This window comes from Emydura macquarii, unplaced genomic scaffold (assembly GCF_026122565.2).
Source record: "Emydura macquarii macquarii isolate MOO-44397 ecotype Brisbane River unplaced genomic scaffold, CSIRO-AGI_Emac_v2 contig_3517, whole genome shotgun sequence".
Classification (NCBI taxonomy): domain Eukaryota; kingdom Metazoa; phylum Chordata; order Testudines; family Chelidae; genus Emydura; species Emydura macquarii.
In genome coordinates this window covers 10,085,795-10,113,791 of record NW_027133654.1, presented here as the reverse complement: position 1 = coordinate 10,113,791, position 27,997 = coordinate 10,085,795, and the positions used below count along the sequence as shown (strand labels likewise).

At 40.8% G+C, this 27,997-nt stretch overlaps 1 protein-coding gene across 1 annotated transcript; it reads left to right on the top strand.

Annotated features, from left to right (window-relative positions):
- Positions 1–550: 550 nt before the first annotated feature.
- On the top strand, positions 551–13,306 carry LOC137145164 (sulfotransferase 6B1-like). Its single transcript, XM_067535819.1, has 7 exons — positions 551–752; positions 4,704–4,843; positions 8,433–8,522; positions 9,886–10,012; positions 11,103–11,197; positions 11,787–11,943; positions 13,109–13,306. Exons 1-7 carry the CDS (start codon positions 551–553, stop codon positions 13,237–13,239), a joined length of 942 nt encoding a protein of 313 aa, XP_067391920.1. The 3' UTR covers positions 13,240–13,306.
- Positions 13,307–27,997: the final 14,691 nt, after the last annotated feature.

Genomic DNA, 27,997 nt, shown 5'->3' with positions numbered 1-27,997 from the left:
TGACCCACCAAAGCAGGAGAGTTCTGCAGCCATGAGCCCTACACAGAGACCACTCTCCTTTCCATTCTCAACAATTCAAACCTCAGGACTCAAAGAACCATGTGATTTTGTAATGAATTGTAATGCATATGTAAAAGGGCAGGTTTACCATGGGAAACCTACTTTTGTGCATGTACCATTTAAACAGTAATATGGCATCAGTGTGATTTTTGGCATGTCATTAATGTATTATGTGCACGTGCACTGTGTACTGATTCTACAGCAATCTTTTACACGTGATATTTTGAAATTATATAAGAGTTTTGATTTAAGAAGCAATTTAATTCCCTTGTTTTCCTCTTTCGACCTGCTCAACTCCCACTGCAGTCAATGAAAGGACTGTAAATGACTCCAACCAGAGCTAGATCAGGTTCATTATCTGGGACTATATATCTCTGTACAGATTAATAGGGAGAAGTCAGGTGGTGTTCACCTGATCTCTAAAGGGCCTTCTAAAAGTAGTCTGTGCCTGTCTCTGTTTGTCTAGAGCTTTACTGCAAGAGAGAGGAGAATGGCAAACCATAGGAAGAAATTCATTGATCTGCTAGATAAGGCAATGGCTGCTGCTGACATGATGGACCGTGAAGATCTGCTTTTTTCTTACAAGGGGATTCTCTTCCCCACAACTATGTGCAGTCCTGAAACATTCAAGGCTCTTGAGTCCTTTGAAGCTAGGAGTGAGGATGTGATCCTAGCAGGGTACCCTAAATCAGGTGAATATAATTTGTTTGCTATGGAAATACAAGGTGTAATATAATTTTAAAGAATCAGGCTGTTAAAACAATGAAAAGATTACTTCAGTTTATGTTAAATAACCTTAATTAGGATGATATGACAATGTAAACTATTCATATGAATGAGAGAAGAAAAATAACTTATTCCTTGCCAAAGAAATGCCATTGCTATTGTCAATGTTATGGTTAAGGATTTAAATGCCCAGATCAGGAAAATCAAAGTAATGTTTTTTAAAATAAGCATAATTCACTCCTGTGGAGCACGTATACTATGTTGTAGTAATGTACATTCTGTTATATTTATATTTACACAATTTACAAATATGTAATTTTGCCTAACATTTAGCATTTGATTTCCTCATGCACAACATCCTTTAGTTTTTTTTCCATATCTTCCTATTTAAAAAATTGCAGTCTTCTGATACTTCTTTAAAAATTGATATGTTAGGATTGTGTAATCATGGAAAGTGAATCAGTGAATAATTTTACATGAATTCTTTTAATTTTTTCCCTCCATAGATTTCACTCACTCCTAGGTGGGTGATGAAACTGAACGTTATTCTCTATGAAACTTTAAAGACTGGAATTTATTGCCGCAGGAAGTCACTGAAGCAAAGAGATTATGAAGATTCAAAAAGGGATAGGACTTTTACATGGAAGACAAGAATTTCTAGTTATCCCTTCCAAAAGTTTTATCATAATTATGATATTAAATTTGATGATCCTGGTCTTAAGCCATTCTTTATTAGAGATCAGAATGAGACAACATGAGAGGCAGATTAACCTACATCTGCTCTACTGGCATTTCTTCAAAATTCTCCTGTGCTTGGGGGGAACTGTCATTAATGCAACAATAAAGATGGAGAAATCCAGCACTCAACTATCAGGCAATGCAAGGCTGAGGGTGAGAACTCACTCTATGCTCTCTTACACTTATGCGTCAAACTATGATCCATCACTTTCTATGATATAGTTTTAGAAACTGGAGTTCTGTGTACAACTTTACCTACCAGTACAATAAGTTATCGTACAGTATAGTCTTCAGACTTGGCTAGATTTTTTAAGTCCCACTCAGGTCTTTTAGAAAAGGAAACATCAGATTTTCACCAGAAAAAAAAGTAAGAGTAAAACTTCTCTTATAACTAATCGAAGACTACTGAAATAGGTATAAAAAGAGGCTTTATTCTCCAGTCTGTTGCTTTCCAAGCCTGATTTAAATACATATTGATGGTCTGAATAATTCCTATATACTTCCTCTACTGTATCAAATGTAACCAAGACTAGAAGTTAATGGAGAAAATTCAATCCTGATGTAACTTCACTGACTTGGAGTCACATCAGGGATGGATTTGATTTAAGAGGAATTTTGACAAAGTAGGGACAGGATCAGATAGAGGGTACAATTCACAGCAGAACCAGAATATTTCTTCTAGATTATGATTAATATTCCTCTGTTATCTAATGTAATAATTCTATTAATCTGAACCTCATGTATGGTAAGTGTTGGAGTGATGAGGCTGAGTGCATCTCTATCCCTTCTCTGGTCTCTCTGAGTGCAGCTGTTCAGGTGTTAGACTTCATGCCCTTACTTTCTCTGGGGTTGAATTTCACAATCTCCCTGCCCTTAGATGGGGATTGGGGTTTAACACCACATCTATGCCAACCACTTATTACCATGCAGGTCCAACTGGACATCTGCATTTCTTCCCTTCAGGAACCTGTGACCAGTGATTCAGTGATTGACTGCCTTCTTAAAATCAACATGTTTATTTGCAATGGAATAAGCATTAGAAAAAATTATTTCAAAACAACAGTTTATATGCGTATTTAGCCTCATGTTATTTTTCATGTCACTAGAAGCTAAGTTAGATAGACTTCTTTTCTCTTATAGGAAAAGAACAGACCTGAATTATGCTCTTTTGGGAAGCCCTGGAGCTCTTGCTATCAAATCTGGTCCCACTTTTTCTGTCAGACCCAGACAGTGTGGTCCCTCACATTGATTTCTGCCATCAGGGAAGATAGATTTTCTCAAATCCCTTCTCCCCCTACTCCATCCCTCCCCCAGGAGTGTGTCTCAGCCCATTTAACATATTGTTCAATTGTCTCTGTTACAGGGCTCTTGTGTGCATTAGGAAAAATCCACACCCTTGAGCAGTATAGTTAAACTGACCTATGTTCCCGTGTAGACAATGCTGGGATGATAGAAAAATTCTTCCATCTACCTAGCTACAGCCTCTTGGGGATATAGATTACCTGTGCCATTGGAAGAATCCCTTCTGTCGGTGTAGGTCATGTCTACACTTAAGCACTGCAGCGCTTGAAGTCTAGACAAACCCTCAGACTGATTTTTCCCTTCCTGGCCATCTTACGAGAATGCCCATCGCTCTGTAATTTGGCAGTTTCCAGTTTTGTGATACTGTAGAGAGTTACAAAGGGATCTCACAAAACTGGGTGAAAGGGCAACAAAATGGCAGATGAAATTCATTGTTGATAAATGCAAATCAATGAACATTGGAAAACATAATCCCACCTATACATAGAAAATGATGGGGTCTAAATTAGCTGTTACCACTCAAAAAAGAGATCTTGGAGTTATTGTGAATAGTTCTCTGAAAACATCTGCTCAATGTGCAGCATCAGTCAAAAAAGCTAACAGAACATTATGAACCATTAGGAAAGGCATGGATAATAAGACAGAAAATATCATAATACCTCTATATAAATCTAAGGTATGCCAACATTGTGAATACTGCGGGCAGATCTGTTCACCCTCTCTCAAAAAAGATATATTAGAATTGGAAAAGGTACAGAGAAGGGCATCAAAAACCATTAGGGGTATGGAACAGCTTCTTTGTATGAGTAGAGATTAAAAAGACTGGGACCTTTCAGTTTGGAAAACAGATGAATAAGGGACTATGATCGAGGTCTATAAACTCTTGACTGCTATGAAGAAAGTGAATAAGGAAATGTTATTTATACCTTCACATAACATGTTAAATTAATAGACAGCAGGTTTAAAACAAAAGTAAGGAAGTACTTCACACAATGCACAATCAACTTATGGAACTCATTGACAGGGATGTTGTGAAGGTCAAAACTATAACAGGATTCAGAAAAGAACTAGAAAATTTCATGGAGAATAGGTTCATAAATGGCTATTAGCCAGGATGGTCAGAGATGTAACCCCATGCTCTGAGTGTCATTATTGTCTCTATTGTCCCTTTGCCGGAAGCTTGGAGTGGACGACAGGGGATGGATCACTCGATGATTACCTGTCTGAAGCACCTGGCTCTGGCCACTATTGGAAGACAGGATACTGGGCTAGATGGACCACTGGTCTGACCGAGTATGACCATTGTTATGTAGTTACAGCCATTCAGCCTTAATGTTTTGCGATCACCGGACTTGTGACGGTGTGATCGTGTACTAACACTGTCTGTTCCCATTGGCCATTCCAACATACCATCTGAAAGCTTTCCTATACTCAAAATGATACAGTGTAGACATTACATACCCCAATGGGAGGGGATTCTCCCATTGGCATAGGTAATCCACATCCCTGAGAGGCAGTAGCTTGGTCAACAGAAGAATTCTTTAGTTGACATAGCGCTGTCTACATGGGGATGGAGGGTATGGATTTTTCACTCCCCTGCCTGACCTTATTTTCTACCATAAACCATGCCTCAGAAATCCTCTATGTAGGCCATATTTTGGGGTACAGATCACCATTCCCACTGAGCATCCATATTTATCACAGGAAGTCTTCCTTTATTACAAATGATTTTCATTTATTTAGCTAATTGAACTTCATTGATATTTGTTCTTCATTAATTAATACACTGGATACAAATCTTTCCATTTGCTATATATGCATTCAGCTATGAGAAATTTTTCCAAATATTTTTCATCCAATTCTGTGTATTTTTTAAGGTACCAATTGGGTTGGTCAGATCTTAAATAACTTGGTAACAACAGCTGCAGAAAATAATGAAGATGAAACAAATAGCCTGAATGATAAAGAACTAGAAGAATTTCCCTACCTTGAAGTTGGAGATCCTGAGAAATATCAGGTGAGAATTGAGGATTAGATCTTTAAAGGTATTTTGGCCCCTAACTCCCATTGATTTCATTGGGAGTTAGGCAGCTAAATATCTTTGAATATCTGGTCCTGAATGCTTACTGACATTGCTAAGACTTACTGTTTCACATATAATTGTTGACAGTGTGGTGTGTGAAATACCCTATTGCAGAGGAAGGCCTCTGGACAACTATGGTGAATACTATGGCTAGAATAAATCCTGTATGTGCCACCCAATTCAGAGGGACATGCGGCTAAATGGGGAGCCATAAAGAGTTGAAGAGGGTGCAAATTAATAACAATTACATGAGACACTTACAAAAACTCAATAATATATTAGTCCAAATGGTATAAGGAGGAGTTCCATGCAAAGTCAAATACAAAGACCATGGAATAGAATGGAAATGCAGGTGCTTGGGTCCAGATCCACAAAGATTCTTAGGTGCCTCCATCCCATTTTTAGGCTCCACAGCAACCCAAAAAACCCCTGCTTGGCTGCTACCTAACCCACTAGGTGCCTAAATTCACATCACATAAGTTTTTGCAGTAAAAGTTCCCTAGGCACCTATGTTTCTCCCTCTGGGCATGTGCCCGGCTGCCTCCCTCTAGGCATCCAGATGCCTATCTCCCCACTAAGCTCCAGTGCAATCCACAAACTGGGGAAGATAGGTGTTCCTCCACCTAACTGGTGTGCTGAGTCTGATCCAGTAGGCGTGCTCAGAGGCTGCCTAGATCTATTCAAAACAGGCAGTGGTGGGGAGAACCACCTCTCTTATACTCTTTAGCCAAGTCACACAGACAGGATGGGAGAGACCATTGGTTCAAGTCCACCCTCTACCTGATGAGGAGAAAAGAATCTGAAGAACAGAGATCTCCCCCTTCTCAGGTGAGTGCCTTGACAACTGGACTGTGAGATATTCTGATGTGGGCCTCCTTCAAGTCTCTCCTACTGAAGTTGTTCCACCTTAATGAAATAATTGACTAATTAAATATTAATGAGGTGAGTGATAGAGAGTTACTCTACAGTCCAGTGATTAGAGCACCCACATGAATGGTGGGAGATCCCTGTTCAAATCCATTCACCCCATCAGGCACAGCGGGGAGTTGAACCGTAGGGGGGTGAGTGAGGGTAAGTACTGTTCCGACAGGTTAATGATCCCTGAGAGTTAATAATGAGTCGGTTAGTAATTAACTGGATTTTATTATAAGACAACAGAAATAATATAGAATTTTAACTATTTATACACATTTAAACAAACAATTAACTACAATACACAAGCTAATACGATGGACTGTTAAACAGACAGTTAACTGCGAGTCACAGACTGATACGAAGGAATGTTAAACAGGCAGCTAGCTGCAGAACATGGGCTGATAATTAACTCCTTACCATCCAGACGAGGAAGACACACAGTATAGTAAATGCAACAACTCCAACTCAGCCGGCTAACAAACGATTCGTGCTCGGGGGGACGTGGGAGCGGGAGAGTCCGAACCAGGTGATCAGGCTGGTAGTTCGGGAAGGCTCTCAACCAGGGGCTTGGCCAAGACTCCTTTTATGGGCTTCGTGCCAGCACCAGATTGGCCGGGGGATAGGTTTCATTTCCTGGTTGATGTTAAGTTTCGTTTCCCATGGTCAGTTAAGTTTCGTTTCCCATTAATGATGTGGGAGCTGAAGGCACAGCCGATGACATAGGCATATCCTAATAAGGTCAGGTAGTGGGTTGACGGTTAGCACTGAATGGGTAGAGGGGGCGAGGGGTGGTCATGGCAGAATTGGTGCAGCGACAAGTACCTTCACCACTGAACGAATGATTAAAAGGGAGGTGTTCCTACCCCTCCCTGTTTTCTTCCCACCCCCCACCCAGTTGTTTTATGTACATCTAGGCAGCCTCTGAGCACACCTACCAGATCAAACCCTGTATGCTGTCAAGCTTTCTGGAGTGTCTGTCTCAAGAGCGTGTGTACCAGCTCAGGGCAGATTATTATGACACAGGGCACAAACCCCAAGCTGGCTGTGAATTCTATGCTTAGATTTCAGCAACCAGGTATCAAGTGGGAACTTCTTAAGCACTGTAACAGCCTTAACATGGAGTCACAGCACAGTCCACATGGGTACTCCAGTCTATCTAGCTTGCTTTTGTGAAACATGGCCCCTTACACCAAAAATCACAACAATATTCAGCAAAAACAACGAGAGTCCTGTAGCACTTTAAAGACTAACAAATTTCATTTCTGCTGGTATAAGCGTTTGTGTCCTGCAACCCACTTCGTCAGATGCAAAAAACAATATTCAGATTACTCCTGGTCTCAAAGTACCAGTCACTTACCCCAGGTCAGGTGCACCTTAAATCTCATATCAAAGATGCTTGTATCCAAACTTATAACAAACTATCTAAAGATTTATTAACTAAGTAAAGAACTGAGAGAGTTATTTACAAGGTTAAAGAAGGTAAACACACACACACACACAAAAGAATTACAGACTTTGCAAAGTCCAAAAGGTGGTAGAAGCTTCTGTAATAAGCAAGCTCTGTATGTCATTTAGAGCTAACCCAGACCAAGCACTGGGGATCTTTTCCTTATGTTTAGTAATCCTTATCCTTCCAAATGCAAGCAGCAACAAGATTCGATTTTTTCTTGTCAAGGTGCTTAATCCTTGATGAAACAGCTCTTGCATCAATACTAGGCTGATTCAGTCCATCACTGCTCTGCTGCTCACCATCTCCAGTCTGTCTATTTGTTAACATTTTCTTTCATGTACTTAATTTTTTTCTGAAATGAACTCAATGCTTGTGAAAGATAAAGTTAATTGATCCAGAAGAGAGACAGCCCTTGCAGAGCTAGTGAGAGGCTCCCTGCACTGTCTTGCCAAAATGCCTTAGTGCTGACATAGAGAACCTAGATCAAGAGGTGACAGAGTAGCTCCATCCCCAATGCCTATTCAATCCTCTGCCTTGTTGCTGAGACTGCGAACAAGACACCAGATTCTGATGGGCACTATTCCAAAGATACAGCCAAGAGGAGTCAGAGTTTGGATGCTTAGCTTGAACTTTCTGGGGTAGCCCTTTTTTTCTGCATTCCTCTCTTCTCTGTGTCCCATCTTCTTCACCCCCTTTCAACCAAACCAGAACCTCTTTCCTTCTTCTGGTTCCCAACTCCCTCTCTCTTAGTCCCAATGGATTCCTGCATCTTTCTAACTCCTCTTTTTGACCTCAAACAGGCTCCTTTAGCTCTCATCTTCCTTTTCCCTTATTCCCCCCAGTTAGATTCTGTTCCTTACTTTTAGACATGTTCCATCATGCAGGGGGAAGTGTAAAATCATATTTCACTTTATCTATTGACACTGGACAGCTCTCTTCCCAAATCTACTACACTCAGGGGTGCCTATAGATTAGAGACACTGGTCTCAGGAAAACCAGAGAACTCCTAAAATATGAAAACTGCTACCAGATCCACAAAGCTTTCCAGAGCTATTGATACAATAGAAATGGGGTATTTTTGGCATAGGATTGCAGAAAATGTTATGTTACAATAATTAAATTGCTTGTTTTCCAATTTTCTTTCAATTTGTATTAAAGCGGATGGAGAAATTATCTTCTAGAAGAGTTATATTCACTCATCTCCTTCCACAAAATCTGCCTGAGTCGATCTTCAAAAATAAAGCCAAGGTGAGTGTTAATTTAAATATCTTGAAGGCCTACATCCTTCAGGAGAATTTTCAGGCCCCTTTAGATTTCCATTATCATTTTTAAAGTCTGCATAATAAGTTCATAGTGCTCATTCTGGCCACTTTTAGGGCCTGGTCTTCTGGTACAGCATAGCCACTTCACTTCACATCACAACAAATTCTGGAGAGTAATAATAGTAAGCATCCGAGGGACCATGGATATGTACAGAGAAGTAAAAAATTGGTTGGTTTTATGGCACCCATGATGAAGAGACCCACTCAAGAGAGACAATTGCTGCCGCATTTTTCACATTTAAAGGTGATGTTCGAACTTTTGGACTTTGCCTTCTGCGAGCTCTTTTCTCTTCTGCTAAGCTGGACTGCTTCCTCTTGTAGCTTTGGAAACCTTTATTGAGCTCATGTTTCCAAAGGTTGCAGTGCTGAGTGTGATCTTCCCAGTTATCCATATCCATGCCCATTTCTTTCCGGTCTCACTTGCACACATTCTTGAAACGCAATTTTGGGCATCCTTTAGATCTTTTCCCAGATGCCAATTAGCTGTAGAGGACATCCTTTGGGATGCACCCATTATTCATTCGGCACACATTCCTAAACCAGTGGAGACACCTCTGTTTAACGAGTGTTTGCATGCTGGGCATGCTGGCCCACTTGCGCACCTCTGTGTTGGTGACTCTGTCCCTCCAGGAGATTCCAGGAATTCGACGAAGACAATGCGTGTGAAAGCTGTTGAGCCTCTTTTAATGATGAGAGTATAAGGTCCACATTTTGCTCCTGTACAAAAGTGTACTGATAGATAACACATGCATGATGAACACAGATCTTTGTGAGTTGTGAGGTGTATCCAGTCCCATGAAGATCACCCAGTGGAAGAGGGATCCTATAGTGATAGAGAAGAATTGCTAAACAATCTCCTGTGGGTGGCATCTCATTTTCTTGTCACTAGTGGGTGCTGCTTCAGTGTGGGTGGAGCTTGAGTACAACCATTTATTTTTTTCCAATCTGACCCCTGAATTTGCCCCTGTAACTTTTAATCCAGTTTATTTTAAGAACATTTATAGAGTCTTGTTTCAGACAAAGCACATGGAGATAGTGTATAATTAATTTGGGGAAAACAGGACAAACATACTTCTGAGAATTTAGCCATTAATCTTTGATGTCTAGTGAGAGATAATGAAAGAATTGCATCCTTTGCATATAAGATCAAATTGTTATTTCTGTGCTAATATACGATGGCCAAGGAATTACCGATATTATAATTCAATATAATTATTTTTCGGATACTGTATTTTTGTTATGTCTAGTGCCAGAAATATACATTTATATAACTTATATTAATATTCTAGATATTGGTGCTTGTTCGAAATCCCAAAGATGTAGCTACATCTTTTTACTATTTTAACAATGGCATGTCTACATATCCCTCTTATGAGACCTGGGATGAGTTCTTCACAGCTTTCATGACTGGAAAAAGTACTGTTCCTTTATCTACTTTTGCCAATTATTCAATGTGTAGAATAAATCTGAAAATATGGAATTTGTAACTTAGATTCATTATACTTTTTTTGTTTTAGTTTAACACAAAAATGACAGAATACATTCAGGCAATGTACTTTAAAAAGTGACATTGTGGGAACATGCATCATTTTTATAAACATCACTGAGAAGTAGGAGAAAACAGTCTCATGGGAGCTATCTAGAGTTTATAAGGAAGCCCACACTGCTGATGCTGGCTTTTTGGGCTCAAGGCTGTAGTTTTATGAATGGGGTGAACTAGAACTCTTCTCTCCCTTCACCGGTAGGTAAGGATTTTGAAATAGATACTTCCTAAGAGTGTCTGGGAATATATTTTGTTGCCTTGTAAGGGAGTGGGAGGGAAATGAAATATGTAAAGTTCACCCCGCCACACCTTCAGCAGGGGAACCCTTTCCTTCCAATTTGCAAAGTCCACAGACTTGGCTCTTGTTTCAGTCTGGCCTTCCACAGTTCAGTTTATTAAAAGGTGACATTCTATTGTTTGGAAACATGCAAATAGTAAATACATTTTTAAAATACCACAGTAAATAAAAAAAATATTGAAACTGAGGGAAACCAACCCAGCTGTATCTCTCCCCCTATTTCATAGGTAAGGGATGACAATTCATTTCCAAGTCAAGATGTTTGGGGAATAAAAGAAACACAGAGATTTCTAACTAAAACTGCTAAATTTCTGGTACATGGAACTGGACTAAACCCTCTTATGTCTTTGCTGAGCTAAGTAAACATCAAGTCCTAACAGTCTTCTTCAAGAGTGCCATGAGATTATGCTGCCTGGCAGAAGGGTCAATCTGAAGTAGAGTGACCAGATGTCCTGATTTTATAGGGACAATCCTAATATTCGGAGCTTTTACTTACATAGGCACCTATTACCCCCCCACTCCTGTCCCAATTTTTCACACATGCTCTATGGTAACTGTAGTCTAAAGTTTCAACAATTAGTCTAGGTTTTAAGAAATATACTCCATCTTCAGCCTTTATTCATGTTCATAATTATTAACTTTTATGATTCTTTGGTGTCTTCCAGTGCCTGGGGGTTCTTATTTTGACCATATTTGTGAATGGAGCAAGCATGATGATGATGAAAATGTTATGACACTAACATATGAAGAACTGAAAGAGGTGAGGTTAACACTTTTTAAGGAACACTTTATGCTCTAGGCAACATTTGTTTCTGACGAAGTGTACGGGTAACAGTTCTACAGTTTGTCTTTTGAGTGAACGCCAAAGTGCCAATGCTATACCATCTGAAATAGAGCTAGCCAAAACGTTCAGCTATTTGATTTCCAATAACATTTTTTTGTTGAGATTTCAATGAGAAAAAATTTTTTTCAGGAAAATTTTTGCTGTTTTCTGATCAGCTCTAGTATGAGCCAAAATCTTTTAAAAGCCTAATTCTCAAATAACGAATATGCATATTCTCATCTGAGTAGGTATTCAACTGTCTACATGTGTATAGATAGACAGCTATTCATTTATATTGTGACCTCCGCTATTTCGAGATTGAGTCTACCAGTTTTCCTCACCTGGGTGCAATTCACCTCTGTACAGAAGGCCAGCATAAGTTCTCTGCTTCACTTCAATTACACCAAAGCCTTCTAAACACATTACAGGAAAATATGGAGCCAGCTATTGTAAGTGGAAATGCCATGAAAATAAAATAATACATTTCATCTGAATAACATCCAATGTGTTATCTTCCTCTTTACAGAACAGGGCTTGGGGAGTGAAAAAGATAGCTGAATTCCTTGGGTTGCTCCTGACTGAGGAACAGCTTCAAGCGGTTGTAGAAGGGAGCAGCTTCCAGGCTATGAAAGCGAAATCCCAGAAAACCCATGGTGGAGTTGGCAATATTCTCTTCCGCAAAGGTGAATTCCTAAAAATTCCAAATATGCAACCACCTGTCTCCCAGCAGCTTTGGAAATCATCTCCTACTTCTTTTTGCAGACATAACTCTAATGTTTATTAACAGCGAGTACATTTTATTTTCATTTGATAATGGTATTAGAACACTCATGCCGCATATAAATTAATAATTCACCAGAAATTTCTCTTTCAAGGAGAATGTCAGAAAAATCCTTCAGCTAACTCTGGACACCTGTCTTTGGACATTTGCCTTCCTTACCAGCTACTCCTTTTGCCCCTGCCAAAGGTGACCCTCTTGAGTTTAGAGTGAGGAGAGACAGAGGGAATGGGAATTTAGTGATAAGTTACCTCCCCTATAGTTGAAGGAAAATAGGGTGAGCTGCAGAGCTTGGATGGTTCTGGGGACCCGATGTGGGTATTTTCTTTCTCTTCGTTTGAAAGCTAATCCACTTTGCCATAGGGTATGTCGAAACTGCAGTCAGAAATGTGATTGCAGCTCGGATAGGCATACCCACGCTCCCTTTAAGCTAGCATGGCTAAAAATGGCAGTGAAGATGCAGTGGCGTGAATCCCGACATGGGCTAGCAATAAGAATATGTACCCAGAGTTCTGGATGGGCCTGTACAGTATTGCAGCTTCCGGTGCATTGTCTTGGGAGGACACTGAGATTGCTGTTGTGAATACCAGTTTCACAGTCATCTGTTAATGGGAATTCAGACAAGTAATTCCTCTTTATGTCCTCAGTGCCGCTTCACAAAACAGTGCTGTGTAAAGTCCTACTAGTTATTTTATTTCCTTAAATAAGGTGCATTTTCCTTTTTATGTGCTCTACTGAATGTAGGTCAATGAAGGTCCCAGTGGACTAGCTGAAATTGAAGTGCTTTTGTATCTTCAAATGATTCAACACTTTGGGTCTTATTCTCCACTCTGTTATAGCAGTTTTACAAAGGTGTAATTCCACATATGTCAGTAGAATTACACTGAAGTACACTGAATCAGGCCTAAACAGCAAATAGTGTTTAAAAAAACAGAGCAACAAGAACACTGCAGTTAGTAAAATGTGATAAAATGCGTGAATGATTTTTAGGAAAAACTAGAAATGATAAATTCTTCATTTTCAAGGGGTTTCTACATGAATTATAGAAAATAAATTTTGCTTCTCTGTAGGCGGTGTTAACGACTGGAAGACCCTTTTTAATGAAGATCAGAACCAAGAAATGGACAAAACATTCGAAGAACGCCTAGCAAGAACCAAGCTGGGAGCAAAGATAAAGTATGAGGTGTACTGCAAAACCTGAGGACTAAAACAACATTGCTGAAGCAACAGTTTCCCACAATTCTATCAGATTACTTGTATTACATACACTAGCAAAATAGATCAATTGATCCAAAATTCTCTGAATGTTTGTAAATGATCACATTCCAGCTCTATTTAATGTGACTGCTAATTCTCATTTTAAAGTTAAGACCTTCAGCATGCTTAGACTGCATCCATTTAGTCGATGATATTGTAATTACTCATATCCAGATTAATACTACATCATTGCTCCAGTACATATCACCTGGAAGAATCCCCCCCCACGCAATACTCCCTTTCCACATCTAAAGCAATTCCAACAGTCTTTCTAAAATATTTAATAATATTTGGTATGTGGAGATACGATTTCTACCAAACATAGAGACTGATTGAACCCCAATCCATGTCAATGTAAATATTTCCATAAGAAGACACATAATAAGCCTTGATCAAATGGAAGGAGACAGAGTAGTTATGAAAATAAAAGGATAACAATATTTTCTTAAAGTTTCTCATGTTTCTGAAAATAGTCTTAGTCTGGGTCAGAGTGGATTTGGGAAATTTGCCTACAGATTTATGACCAAATTCCTTGCTGGTGTAAATAAGTGAAACTCAATCGGAGTCAGAGGAATTGTGCCTGTGGATACCCACAAAGAATTTGACTGTTAGTATCCCAAAATACATCCGTTTGATTCTCCTCTTATTTATATGGGTGTCAGTTGTCAGCAGCTCCACTGAAGTCAATGAAATTACACCAGTACAAAATTGGCATGAGTGAGAGCAGAATCAGGCCCTATACACATGTTCTTTGTGTGTCATTCTTAACTATTGCTTTTGTTATTGCTGTAGCTATAATACAATAAAAATTACAGTCTAGTATTGGCATATTTGCTATTTCACAGCTTCTGACTACTCTCCCACAGCAGGACAGCACTGGAGTCAAACCTTGGTTGCCTTCATCACATTGACTTCAGTGCATGAGTCAGACAAGCAAAAGCACCAGTGAATGTTTTCCAATAGTTATAGAAAACCACCCGGTATCAGACTTTTACATTCTGTATTAATAATGGATGTACCATGCAGACATAGATCCTGGCTTGAGGTTTTGGGGTAGCCTTTCCTGATTGGCAAGGTCACTAGTGGGATAGTGGCTCTCAGAAAAAGGTGTCTGAAGTATGCCTAATATATAATGCATTAAACAGATATGGTAACAATTGCAATAACTGAGTGAACAGGGAAACTAAAATGCCCTGTCCCCTAGGCTTTCCATGCAGTAGCCAGGGAAATGCTGATGGGCAGGGGAGGGGAAGGACACTGATGCGCTCTGTTGTACTTATTATATGAAAAAAGAGAAGACTTCAGTCTCCATTGCTATAAATTCAGCATCTTCGCTAAGCACTAAAATTCAACAGAAAATTTGTTAAGAAGAATAAAATTCCAGGCATGCTTTCCTGATGACAAGTTGAGGCAGCCATTGAAATACTGGAATATTGGAGCCAAGAACATCAACAAGTGCCAAGAGATGATACAGAGAGACAGACAGAAATTATAAAAATGGCCAGAGTGTAGTGGAATAGCGATCAACTTGAATAAATGCCTGTTGTTCCCTGAGGAAAATAATCTCAAACATATATATTCAGTGGGAGTAGATGGGAGGCAGCAATGCTGAAAGGGATTTAGGGGTGAAATTGGACAGCACACTGTATGTCAGTTTGTAATACCATATGGCTGCTATGAAATTGTCAGTACAAGTTTAGGATGCAAAGGGAAATTCATCACTTCATGTAACAAGGAGGTGATATTTCCCTTCTATATGGCTCTACTTGATTATGCCAGAAATATTGGGTTCAGTTCTGTGATCTTCATTGTTAGAAAGATATTGACGAACTAGGTACAGTTCAGAGAAGATCATTAAAGGTTATTAGCAGGGTAGAGGGATTGATTTATAAAACCAATTTATAGAGTGGGCCAGATTATGTTGTCAGTTACATCAGTTTAAATCAGGATTTATTTTGCCAAAATCTATGGTATTTCTTCAGATTTTCAATGGTGTAACCTCATGGAGAATTTCACCCAGTACGTACAGATGGGCTAAATGGCAGCTAAGTAGGGACACGATAGCAGTTGACATCTATTTGACAGAAGACAGAGGAATATATCAAAGCGGGAGATGAACTCTTTCTTTTAGTCCATGGGTGTATAAGAGTACAGGAGTGTCTTTGAAAAAGGGAGAATTTGAACTGAATAGGAAAAATTCTTGATAGAGAAGGTATGTGTAGTATGTGTGTAGTAGGTGTGTGTAGTATAAAGGTGTGTAATATACCAGGAAACCTCATCTTCTGGGGACACTTAAAACTTGGTAGGACAATGCACCAGAAGATATGTTGCATGGAAGCATCCTGAACTGGCAGTGAGATGGACTGGGTGAGCTGGCAGGATTTTGTCCATATATTATTCTATGAGAAGGAAATAAATACAGCCCTTTCACTACTGGTTGTGACCTCACCTGTTTCTCATAAACTAAACGGAGACAGGTGAGGTAAGAATTTGGATGGGCGACTTCTAAAGGAACACCGAACATAGGTGCTCAGGTTGTGTTACCTGGGAGGTTCAATTCCAACATCAAGTGCCTCTGCTTTCAGAACAGAAGCCAAAGGTGAAAGTCAACATCAGAAGCAGTAAAATATATGGTACTCCAGTTTTGGACCAAAATAGCCCTTTTATAGATATAGTACACAAAGGGTAAGGCAGTGAATAATCAAACCTGATGTATTTTGTTCAGTTCAGCAAAACTAACAAGCTGACATGTGCCCTTTAGCTCTGAGCAGTCATTTATTAAAATTCTGGCCTATGAACTCAGTTATTCCTGCAGCCAGAAACTCATGGTTAATGAAAAACTAGCTATTGCTTGAAATCTACTGGATAGGATATAACGTCAGAGTCAGTAGACCTGTGTCTAGTGCCAGCTCAACCACTGATCTATTTTGCGAATTTTGTCAAGTCACTTATTCATGCTGAGCCTCAGTTTTACCATCCATCCTTTGCTTGTCTTGTCTGTTTAAATTGTAAATGCTTTAGGGCAAGGAGACAACTGTCTCTTCCTGTGTTTATAGAGCACCTGGTAAAATGGGGACTTGGTTTTGATTGGGGTCTACAAGCACTAATTTAATAGAAGTAATAAATATGAATACTATTTAAGAAATGGAATTCTTCCTTTATTTTTAAACAAATGCGCTACATTTTATTCAAAGACAAGCTTTCTTTTATTATTCAAAGACAAAAACAAACCATCTTTGCTAACTTGAAGCTAGGGTTGCAATGTGGACCCGAGGTCACCAGAACTGCAGTATAACAACACTGCAGTTTAAAATATCCATACGTTTTGAAAATAGGAGCCTAAAATTAGGTTTTTAAGTCCATATTTAGGCACTTAAAATTAGGCCTGAATTCAAAATTGCTCAGTATCTAGGTGCTCTCCCCTGGACCCTAATGAGAAATTCTGGATGTTGAGTTTGACAGTTTGGGATATGGCTATATGAAATTGTGAAGGCTCTTTTGTGCCAGTGTTGAAATATTCGCACTATAGCTGCATTAGTTCAAATTTGCTCATGGGCAGCCTGTTATGGTGCATTTCAGACAGCTGCCGTGCCCAGGAAAGGTGCTTGACACCTTGCTGAAACACCATCACTGAGAGGCATCAAGGCTGTAGTCTGGGACCATGGATCTAGATGGACTCTCAGCTACTGGCCCATCCCTATGGAATAATGGTTTTTCTACACAGCAGCCGGCAAGTGGCTGAGCAAGTGTGACTGGTGGATCTGGCGCTTCCCAGGGTGAGAAGAGGACACAGAGATCGAGGTCCTGTTTAAGGCTACGGGGTCTGCCCTGTTCAGGTGCTGACCACAACCATGCATAAGGAAGATTTGCAGAAACAAGTGGGCAGAAGGAACTTTGCCCAGCCTGAAATGCTGACAAACCTGAGACTCACAAGAAGTGAGTTCAGATGAGGAGAAGGTGTATCTCAGGACTTCCATAATTTTCAAAGACCTGTAACTTTCAAGTGTTTTAAAAATAAATGCAATGCAGGGTGAAGAAATTCCTCTGCTAAGCCTGCCTTCCAAGCTTTCCTGCCACATTGACTCTGAAGGGGTTAAACAAGTACGCCCAGCATCCCCATGGTCTAGGAGGAACTTTGAGGATAGCAGCATCCCACATCCCAAGGAAGGGTGTCAAATAAGGGCTTTGAGCCTGGGAATGTATGCTGGAGTCCCATAGCTGGGAATATTCATTGAGCTGTACCCAGACCCAGCTGGCTTGAAAGCACATGGGATCCTGCGATTGGGTCCACTTCTAAGAGACTGGTATTTGTACACTGAAGCATTGGGCCAGCATGGAGTTAGTTTCTCTGTGATGGTTATAGTTCAGTGGTTTTCAACATTTTTTCTTTTGTGGATCCGTGAAAAATTTCATCTGAAGGTGCGGACCCCTTCGGAAATCTCAGATATAGTCCGTGAGGCCCCCCAGGGGTCTGCAGACCAGAAGTTGAAAACCATGTTATGCTTCATAGAAAAAGTTCCAAACCTTCTGTTCTCAGATTATTAGCTCAGTACCTGTAATTGCTCAAGTGACATGAAGACATAGGTCTCCGCAAAGGTTTCAGGTTCTGCGAACATCTACCTTGCTGGGATAATATCCAGGCAACTGCTTCTGTGGAGTCTCTTGTTGAACATCTCTACCTTGCTGGCTAATTTCTGCCATATACTTTCTGCATTGCTGAATATAATCAACTGTAGTATACATGAGGTAAGGAAAAGTGAGGTTTGAAATTAATTACCTTTAATTCCTTTCCTCTCCCTTTGAATATTTATATTTACATTACAAGCATGAAAGATATCCTTTTGTAAGGTTGCATCCCTAAGCATTAGAGGAAATGCATTATGAAATGTGCATGTGTGTCTCATTGTAGATGTGATTCAATGCAGACCAGAAAGATTTATGAATATTTTGCATTGTCATGAGGCATAAGCTGAGAAGAAGACAGCTTGACTCTCAGTTTGAAAGGCTAGTAGTTTGGAAATCAATTCGTTCACTTATTAACTGAGCAAACTTTCACATAACTGTGATCACAAGTGTTTCTGTCCTTTTCTCCCAAATTGATTTATGAAAAGCCATTATTGTCTATTTTGCTTTTGGTCAAGCTAGTACTAATGGTTTACCTTGGACTGGAAAGTACGAGTATAGTCAGTAACAAGAGTGGTGCCTATAGCTATATGTCCTGCATGTATTTGTGATGGGATGTCTTCCAGACAACATAGTTTTTAAGGTAGCGATTTATAACTAAATTGTCAGTCACAAAGAAGGATGTGCTGCAGAAACAGAGCTATTCCTGTTTGTTGAAACCCAATCAAATGATACTTCTGGTCACTCATCGTTTGTGTCATAAACAACAGGAAATTATTCCTGTAGCAAAGTAAGATTTCAATTTAGTTAGCTACTATTCTTGAGTATTAATGTTGTTTTCTTGCACAGTAATTGATACTATACACAGCTGTTTGCAGCTAAATACATTCAACACTTGTGACAATTTTCACTTCAGTAGCCCTTAAACCAGTTTATTCCTGTTGCAGGTACTAACTGGCTTGATCAAATCCTAAATGACTTGGTAATTACAGCTGCAAAATATACAGAGGAGGAAATGAATGAGAGAATTAATATTGCAAATGAATTATCAATATTTTTATGTCTAGAATTAGGGGATCCAGAGAAATTTAAGGTCAGTGTGGGATGATATTACAAATGTTAATATGCATTGTATGACATATCTAAGAATTGAATTGGCTGCTTTTTTACAGGCTACGAAGGGCTTTTACCTCTCCCAAGTTTTGATCAGGTCAGCACAATCAGGGTGCAGTGCATTTGCTTAGCTGCTTCATGATTGGAAACCACAGAGGTTCAGACAAGGGGTGGAGAATTCATGTAAATGACCTCTCCACCCCAGGCGTTCCTTAGATCCTGATCCATCTCTCTCTCCTTTGCAGGACCCTTGTACCCTACTACTGTACCCATAGAGCTGACCCTATGGAGAGGAGGGATGAGAGCAGTCATCCCAAAAGAGGCAATTGTGAATGGTATAGGGGTGGAGGGGAGTTTCTGTTGCCCCTCTCCCTTTCATTTTACTTGACAGAGGATGTCTTGGACTTAAGAGTCTCCCATTCTGGTTGCTAACAGCTCCTGTTGTGACTCTCAGTCAGTTCCAAGATTGATTTCCTGCCTCACGGTTCCCAGGGATTTTAACTTAGCTGGAGAAACCCTTCCTCTTATTTCAAAGTTACTGGGGTTGGCAAGGGGAGGGCAGGGAACTTGGACTGCTGCCCCTTTCTGTCTGTGCAGTGCTCCGCACCCCTCGCTGAGCCATAGAACCACGGGAGGGCTCCACCCTTATAGTGTGGCAAGATCAAGATTTGGCACTGCATTCATCTGTTGCAAGAGAAGGACGTTAAATAGCACTGAATGGTGTTAAGGCCATAGTACTGCATGAAATTACTCCATAACGGAGAGTGGACTGAGGTGGGAAACGCAACAGGGTGCTACCTCTGGGCCTAGCCACAGCTCTCCCCCAGAACAGAGCAGTAGTAATCTGCCCAAGAACAAGGACAGGGAGATGTGTGAAGGGAACATGGATATGTTAGGGAGAATACATGGTGAAACTGAGAGCCCTTGCATCCTGCAGTAGGGGCAACTTTTTTATTGCGTCCACTTTCTGTTGTGCTGGGATTGGACCCCTTTTTGTCAGAATCAGACTTAAGAAAGAGACATGAGTAGTCAGTCATCAACTGTGCCTTGGCAGGATTACACTTCAAGCCTGCTTCCTTTAGAGTCTGAAGGAGCTCGTCAGGTCTTTCCAGGTGCTTGATCTTGGTACGAGTTGCTAAAGAAAGGTCATCTACATACTGGAACAAAACAGTTGGTTTAGAATATCGCGACAGTACCCACCTCATTTACGCAAGAAACAGTGCTGGGGAATTTTTCTTTTCCTGGGGTAAATGATTCAAGGTATATTGGGCCCCTGGAAACTAAATGCAAATCGGTACTGGGAAATACTGGCTAATGGTAACATCCAAAAGCTGTTACTGATATCGAGAACAGCAAACCATGCTGCTTCTGGATCAAAAGACTTGAGGTGATCTGGCATTTTGGCCACTGTAGGGGCACAAGTAGTTGTCACTTGATTAAGAAGTCTGTAATCAATCGAGAGACGACAGGAACCATCTGGTTTCCTAACAGGACAAATAGGGGAATTGGCAGTGGAAGGACATCTATGAAGTACTCCCTGTGTTAGTGAAGTTTTAACAGTCTTGTCTATATATGGTTTGGCTTGGTCTGGGTAAGGATGTTGTTTCTGGGCTGGTACATCTCCTCCTTCTACAATAATAGTGACTGCCATACATCCACAGTCTTTTTTGTGTGTAGCAAATGTGTCCGTATGCTTGCACAGCACAGCTTGTAACTCAGGTTGGTCTGCCTGTTTAGCCACTAGTTTGGTCAGATTACAGCCTTCTGGTTCTGATTCCTCCACTGAAGACACCATGCCAAATTCAGGCATGATCACCGATGGGCAGTCAATTAGGGCTTGCTCTGTAAAATACAACAACTGATTAATCAAGTTAATAACACAACCCTCTTTGTATAGGAAATCAAATGCTAGTAAGCTGTTTCTTGGGTCTGCCAATTTCGTTAGAGGAAAAGTATGAATTTTTCGCAGGTTACCTATTTGTACTTCGATGGGTTTAGAGAGTGTGGTTATGACATGGTTACTTGTAAAAGTTTATAGTATTTTTGTATGCCTTGAAGACAGAGGAGAGGATTTAGGGTCTTTGACATGGATAATGCTAACTCCTGCCCCAGCATCTATAATAAAATTCATGTTGCGGACCCCTACCAAGGCAGATACTGTGGGTCTCCTGCGTGCATCCCTGCCTAAAAGGGGCTATGACTTCATCTGGGGCCTGATGGCGTCGTGCTGAGTATTCTGCAGACAAGTTATCCACAGGCTCTCCGGCCATCTCCTCGGGGGCAGCCAACCCTGTCGGAGGGGAAGCTGTCCACCGGAGAGTAAAAAATGAGTCAATGGAGGCCATGGGACAGTCCGAGGTTATGGGGCGTTGGCCTCCCAACATCAGATCAGTTAGGCATGTCCGAAGTTCCCAGATATTCTGGAGTTGAGCTTCTAGAGTCTGCTGCAATACTTTAAGCATCGACATAACCAAATTCTCATTTCAGCGGAGCAGTGGTGATCTGGATCCTTGCAGGCGTGATTGGTTCTGAGCCATATCTGAAAAGAAAGGAACACGATCCTGGGGTCCCACACAGGATCCAAACATATAACCCTGTCAAGGGGCATGCCCACTCGAAGATCCAGGTTATTATGTTGGTTAGAATTATTTTGCCAACGTTGGTTTCCAGGGAATTTAGAAACACCTCGACGTAATCCATGAGGTGATGTCCTCAAAGTTCCCTCAATTCTTAAGGTAGGATTGGTGTGTGGGTCTTGAAGCATTGCAACAGGGGGCCCACGCTGACCTAATTTAAGGCCTCCCTGGGCATGTGCCGTAGCCAATAAGGCCAATACATCCTTCAAGGATGTGTTATCGTTGACATGCATATTTACCTTTTCCTGCAGATAGGGAAGAGAATTATTGATCAAGAAGCTAACATATTGTGGCACATCTATATTCTACATATTGCTGCCCTATCTGACTGTGCCAAGCTGTACTTAACTGAAAATGAAATTGATGTGGAGACTCTTTAAGTCTTTGTTTTAAATTCAACAGGATAGCCACTCCAGCTTGCCCTGAGTGCTGATTATGTTCCAATAGGGCTACTCTTTCCTTAAAAGATTATTCACCCACTCAATATTCAGGGGTAAGGTACTCCATAATGCTCGATTTACCATGATCTGTAGGATTTTAACCAGTCTTCCCTTGATAATCCAAACACTTTTGCCATTTCCTGTAGACGTTGTGCATGTATTGCAACAGAAATATCCTCCATCATTCCTACTTGCTTAGCCACCAAATCAAGGGTCTTAATGTCTGTAACTACTGCCACAGGACAATCTGAATCTGAATTTATGATTTCCAGGGTTCGACTTCCCAAATCAGGAGATGGGGTTCTACTCCTATCCTGATTAGTACGTCCGTCATCAGAACTATCAGAACTTTCCTTTGAACACAATTCTAGGTTTGGGTCAGGGTAGCTTTCCATTAAATTTCTACATTCCCTACTTAAGGCTTCCCCACACAAGCACAGGACATTCTCTAGTTTCTGAAGAGGTGTAGTTGGGTGCTCTACAGGTACACCGGGAGATACCAGCATACACCAAGGGGGTGATATTGGTCCAGAAAATTCAAGGGATCTAGGTAGTGCTTGTAATGATTGTTTAAATGACACCGAGTGACCACCCAAAGGGGATAAATCTCTTCAACTATGTGGTGCCAGTATAACATTAGGCGGAGGCGCAGGGATAGCATCCCTGGGCTGTTGTATTGCTCTCTGGTGTAATCTAGAGACTATTATATCACAGGCACTAGCTGCTTGTGTCACTTGTGAAACTGCATCTTCCAGTCCCTGCACAATCACAAACTCCAAAGGCACATCCTCTTCTCTAACGAGGGCAGATGCTAATGGAAGAGAAGGTATCTCCTCCCATTTTGCTCCGCTCATCTTATCCTGTACATCACCGGTCACCTCCTCTGATATGACATCTGACTCCTCCTCCTGCTGTTCTCTTCTAGGACTTCCGTTTTCTGTTGGCAGACTGCTTTCAACTGCTTTCCCACTAACTTCCTCTTCTGGCTCTTCTTGCAACTCCTGAGACCTAACCTCCGACTCTGCTTCTAAAGGTACCGTGTCAGACTGAACTAACTCTCTCGCCCTACTTCTAGTAATTGGTCCTGCAAGTTGATCTGTCTCCGTTGGTTCTACCATACCAATGGGGACAGGAAACGATGCTCCATCGTCCTCTATCTCTCTCACAATTTGTGTCACCGTCTGCACCCCTATGCTTACTCTCTCTCTCAAGGAGCTCGCAGGCAAAGTCTCTGCAGCCCTGCTATTCTCTGGCGATGCTGTGTGGTGATTCATCTTCTCTCTCTCAAATATCTCACAAAGCCTTTCCAACTCACTGATTCGATCTGAAGACAGACCATGCTCTGATTTATAGTCATCTAGCGATCTTACACTGGCAGCTGCTTCTTCCTGCCAGCAATGAATTTTCTCATCTGCTTCCTGCACCTGATACTGACTTTGCTCTAACATTTTCTCCAGCTCCTGTGCTTTTTTATCAATGGCTAATCGGTGCTCTGAAGCTTCATTTAACTGATTTCTTCATTTTGGTTAGTTTTCTCTTTCTCCTCCAAAGTTTGGTGGGCTCTTCTAAGTAACTCTATTTTCGTGTTCAATTTCCACCCAAGTGCTTTACAAGCTGTCAGCAAACACTCTACAGCAATTCCTTTAACCTCTTTAGCCTTTTCTTTTCTTTTGTTCTACCTCCTGATCAAAAACCTGACTCACAAAACCCCATGAATTATTATGCTCAGAGATAATTTCACTGTCTCTTAATTATCCTAAACCTCCTCTGTGTTCTTTAATAAAAAGTTCTAGAGGGGTAGTCATGTTAGTCTGTATACAGCAAAAACAACAAGTGTCCTGTAGCTCCTTAAAAACTAACAAATTTCTGCGGGCATAAGCTTTTGTGGGCTGCAACCCACTTCGTCAGATGCATGTGCTAACTCCATGTACTCTCCAACTCCTGTTTTTTTAAGGCTAGCCTAATTTCAATCACTATAGTATATATTGTAAACTTTAAAATCTCTAACTCTCAATCTGAAGGCGTCCCTTCAATAACAGAAGAAGACGTAATAAAAGGAGGAAAAAAACCCCACCCCTGACTGGTCTCAACAATTTATTTCAGTGACTTCAGACAATTCCCCAAAACAACAGAAGGGTGGGGGCAAGTTCCCTTCTCTTCCCTCGATGGCCAAGGTGCTCTTAGCTGATCGAGAGATCTTTACCCATTCTGGACCTACCAAACAGCCAGGGTAAGCCAGTGATAGATGGATCTGGGCGCAGCCCAGGAGAGTTGTAGGGACTGAAAATACTGCAGCCTTTCTTGAGGCTTAAACAAGGCAAAAATCAACTTCCCCGCAACCTCAAAGTGTGGGTCACTGGACCCCGGTGCTGCTGCAGTTACTTCCACTTCTGGTACCTTCTGGGACCACTGCCAAGAAACATTCAAAGGACATCAAATTTCCGGTGTTTCAAAGCAGCCTACCAGACTCATACACAGATAGCTCTTTTTGCTCTCTTACTCAATTTACCTTAGGTAAATTTACCTTATTTTACCTTACCTTAATTTACCTTAGGTGAATTCTAGGAAACTCCTATAATTCCTGTCACACACTCCTCTAGTCTCCTGGTGGCTCGCCAGTCTGTAGCCTGATTTTGAGCGTTTTAGTCATTTGAATGGGGTTATAGGCTCGCCATTCTATCTGATCTGATCAGAAGATAATGAGGTTCTTGTCCCAGAATCAGGCTCCAGAAGAGTTTTATAGGGACCCTGGGGTGCACAACAGGAATGCTCACCCTGATAGCCAAATCTGGATAATTTTATCAGCTTTATTAAGAGAACATACAATGATGACAAATGACTGATGAAAAGAAAATGAATAATATAATGGATAATACAACCTTATTTTAGAGATTCATGTGATATATATATTTCTACGGTATGTTTTGGATTAATATACTCACACCCTTCCCTGATGACCTGATTGAGAGAGATGTCTGGTTCCTCAACTCTTGAACAGAGGGGTAGAAAGCTAGTCAATGATCGAGGGCTAAGAGCTATAAGGCTAAGACCAACACTACAAATAATACTAAGTATAAATGAAGACATCTTAATAAGCTAACTAAAAGAAACTTCAAGAAGGAGTAGCTGACGATCGCCCCCAAGTAACATGATTTGCCCCTTCTTATGCCCTGAGCAATATGGGTCCTTCTTCTAAATCCAAACTTGGATTCTTTACCTCCAAATTATTAGGGTACACTTATTCTATAGGCTGGCAGGTTTGTGCATATTAATGACATAGCCACATCCTTTCCAGACAGTTCCAGATGGTTCCTTTATCTCACCTTTGTTATTTCTGGCCCTTTTTGTGGGTTCTTTGGTGTATGTGTGAGGTTTACTCGTGGCATAACCTGAGACAGCCCCCCCCCTGTTTTGATGCCTCCTGACTTATCTAGAGTAAAGGTTATAACCATATATGTCTTATCCTTCAACTCATCATTACTTATGTGGTTCAAAGGTCCCGAACGTATGTATGCTAACTGCCTTAGCTTTCATTCAGGATGTGGCCTATAAAGTACCTTGTATTACAGCTATGATACTTTAATATGAATGTATGACTCTATTATAATAAAACAACAATACTTTAAGGAAAGATAAATATACATGCAAGCCAGCATGCTAGTCTTATAGGCTACAAAGGGAAAGTTCATTTACTTTGTAAACAATCATGTTCTAACTATCCTTAGAAACTGATATTTTATCAAACTTGAATTTTACAACAAGGATGTTTAATATGCAGCTTACTGTCTTCCTTTAATCAATGACATTGAATTGACCACATCCAATAAAATGGTACAAAACTGCTAACGTGTGTAATCTGCAATTAAAAAGCAAGTTTTATCATTTTGCACCTTAGGTTTCAATAATTCCACTAGTTCTTGGTATACAATAAACAGTGGGTACAATTTTTTCAAGGAAGTATCCCGTATTGCACAAATTAAAATATCTATAGAATTGTGTAAAAATCCACTGCACTCTTACCACTTTCATCCAGCTAATTCAGCAACAGAGCTCTGGGAGTAAAGAATCCCTTTCAGACAATAAAATCTTTATGGCTGTGAATATCTCTACTACCTGGCCTGTTAGAGGGCAGTGTACTGCCCTAAAAGTGTCTGTAAAACCAGTTTATAACTCAGAGTCACAATCTGGTTCCTGCTTCCGTCTGGCTCCAGAAGGCGAAGTAATCTGTATTAGCTCTTTTGCTTTCCCCCTCTATGTTAGTTCCAGTGTGTAGGCTGGCATGTTGGAAGGACAGAACCAAGGTCCACCCACACCACACAGCTACCCACCCACTTGGGCAAGAGAGACAGTAGCAGTCCCGTGGCAGCTGCTTTCTCTCCTACACAAACTCTGATAATAGAGGTGATCTGTGTAGGGACATAAGGGGGCTCCTTAGGCCTGCTTACTTCTCTATGTGGGTGTATAGCTCAGCTCACAACTGAGTCATACATGTTTGTACAGTGCCTAGCACAACAGGACTCAGAGCTGGTCATGGTGCCTAGACACTACGACAATATTAATGCTGAACAACAAGAGAAGAATTTTTTTTTTGAGAAAAAATGTATTTTCTCTACATTCCTCATACTAAAAAATAGCAGAGCCACCTGTGCTCATGTTTTCCAAAACAAGTTACCCTTGGTCACAGCTCAGGGCTGGGATATTTCAGCTTGAGAGGTGAATGTTTTGGAAAATTACAAGCAATTGAAAATATGGAGTTAGAATGGAAACACAATGGCATCCTTAGCTACAGTGAGCACTACACACTCCTGGTATAATCAGATGAAACATATTCGCAAATCCTAAGATATACACACCAAGGTGGAGAATTACATCTAATTTTACTCTAATTCCCAGCTCAGGAAAGCGAGCACTGAAAGAAAAGCAGAAAGAGCTTAACTGTAGAGCTTAAACAATCATTACATAATATAGCTACATGGATTAATTCCAGGTGTTGTTTAGTTGAAGTATTTTATTTGTCTACTGTAAAAAAGGTGTTGAAGCTGAATTTTATTTCCTGACCAAAGTTCCCTGACAGAGGTCACGGTTAAAAAAAAAGATTAAACTTTTGTCTCACGATAGGGTCACCATCCACTGATTCCTATGGCTACATTTACACCTAACATGAGAGCTCTTTGGCTAAGCATCAGAGGAGTGAAGTTCTGGAACAACCTTCCAAGGGGAGCAGTGGGGGCAAGAAACCAAGCTGGCTTCAAGACTGAGCTTGATAAGTTTATGGAGGGGATGGTATGATGGGACAGTCTAATTTGGCAATTGACTGATCTTTGATTACTAGCGGTAAATATGCCCAATGGCCTGTGATGGGTAGTTAGATGGACTTGGTTCTGAGTTACCACAGAGAATTCTTTCTTGGGTGTCTGGTTGGTGAGTCTTGCCCACATGCTCAGGGTTTAGCTGAGCACCATATTTGGGATTGGGAAGGAATTTTCCCTCAGGGCAGATTGGGATAGGCCTTTGGGGTTTTTCAACTTTCTCTGCACCATGGGGCATGGGTCACTTCCCTGTTGATTCTCTGTACCTTGAAGTTTTTAAATCATTATTTGTGAACTTCAATAACCCAGAGTCTGGCTACACTGCAGAGTGAAGTCCATTTACTTAAAATTGACTTTCACCCACCGATTTTCAGACGTCGCTGGAGAGTGTCCACACCACACTCTTTGTGCTGGGCTCATGTGTCCACACTCGCCATGCTTGTGTCGACATTCAAAGCAGTGCACTGTGGTTTCCTATCCCACAGTGTAACTAGCCATGGGGGCTGTTGGGATGAGTTTCATCGTCCCATGATGCAACGCTCCTTCCTCCTCCCTTCTTCCCCCAAACAAACAGGAAACCG

Excerpts from the sequence above, each read along its gene's own strand:
- LOC137145164 (XM_067535819.1), top strand. The coding sequence starts at position 551 with ATGGCAAACCATAGGAAGAAATTCATTGATCTGCTAGATAAGGCAATG. Across the intron at positions 753-4,703 it reads AGCAGGGTACCCTAAATCAG|GTACCAATTGGGTTGGTCAG; the intron begins GTGAATATAATT and ends GTATTTTTTAAG. Across the intron at positions 10,013-11,102 it reads AGCTTTCATGACTGGAAAAA|TGCCTGGGGGTTCTTATTTT; the intron begins GTACTGTTCCTT and ends GGTGTCTTCCAG.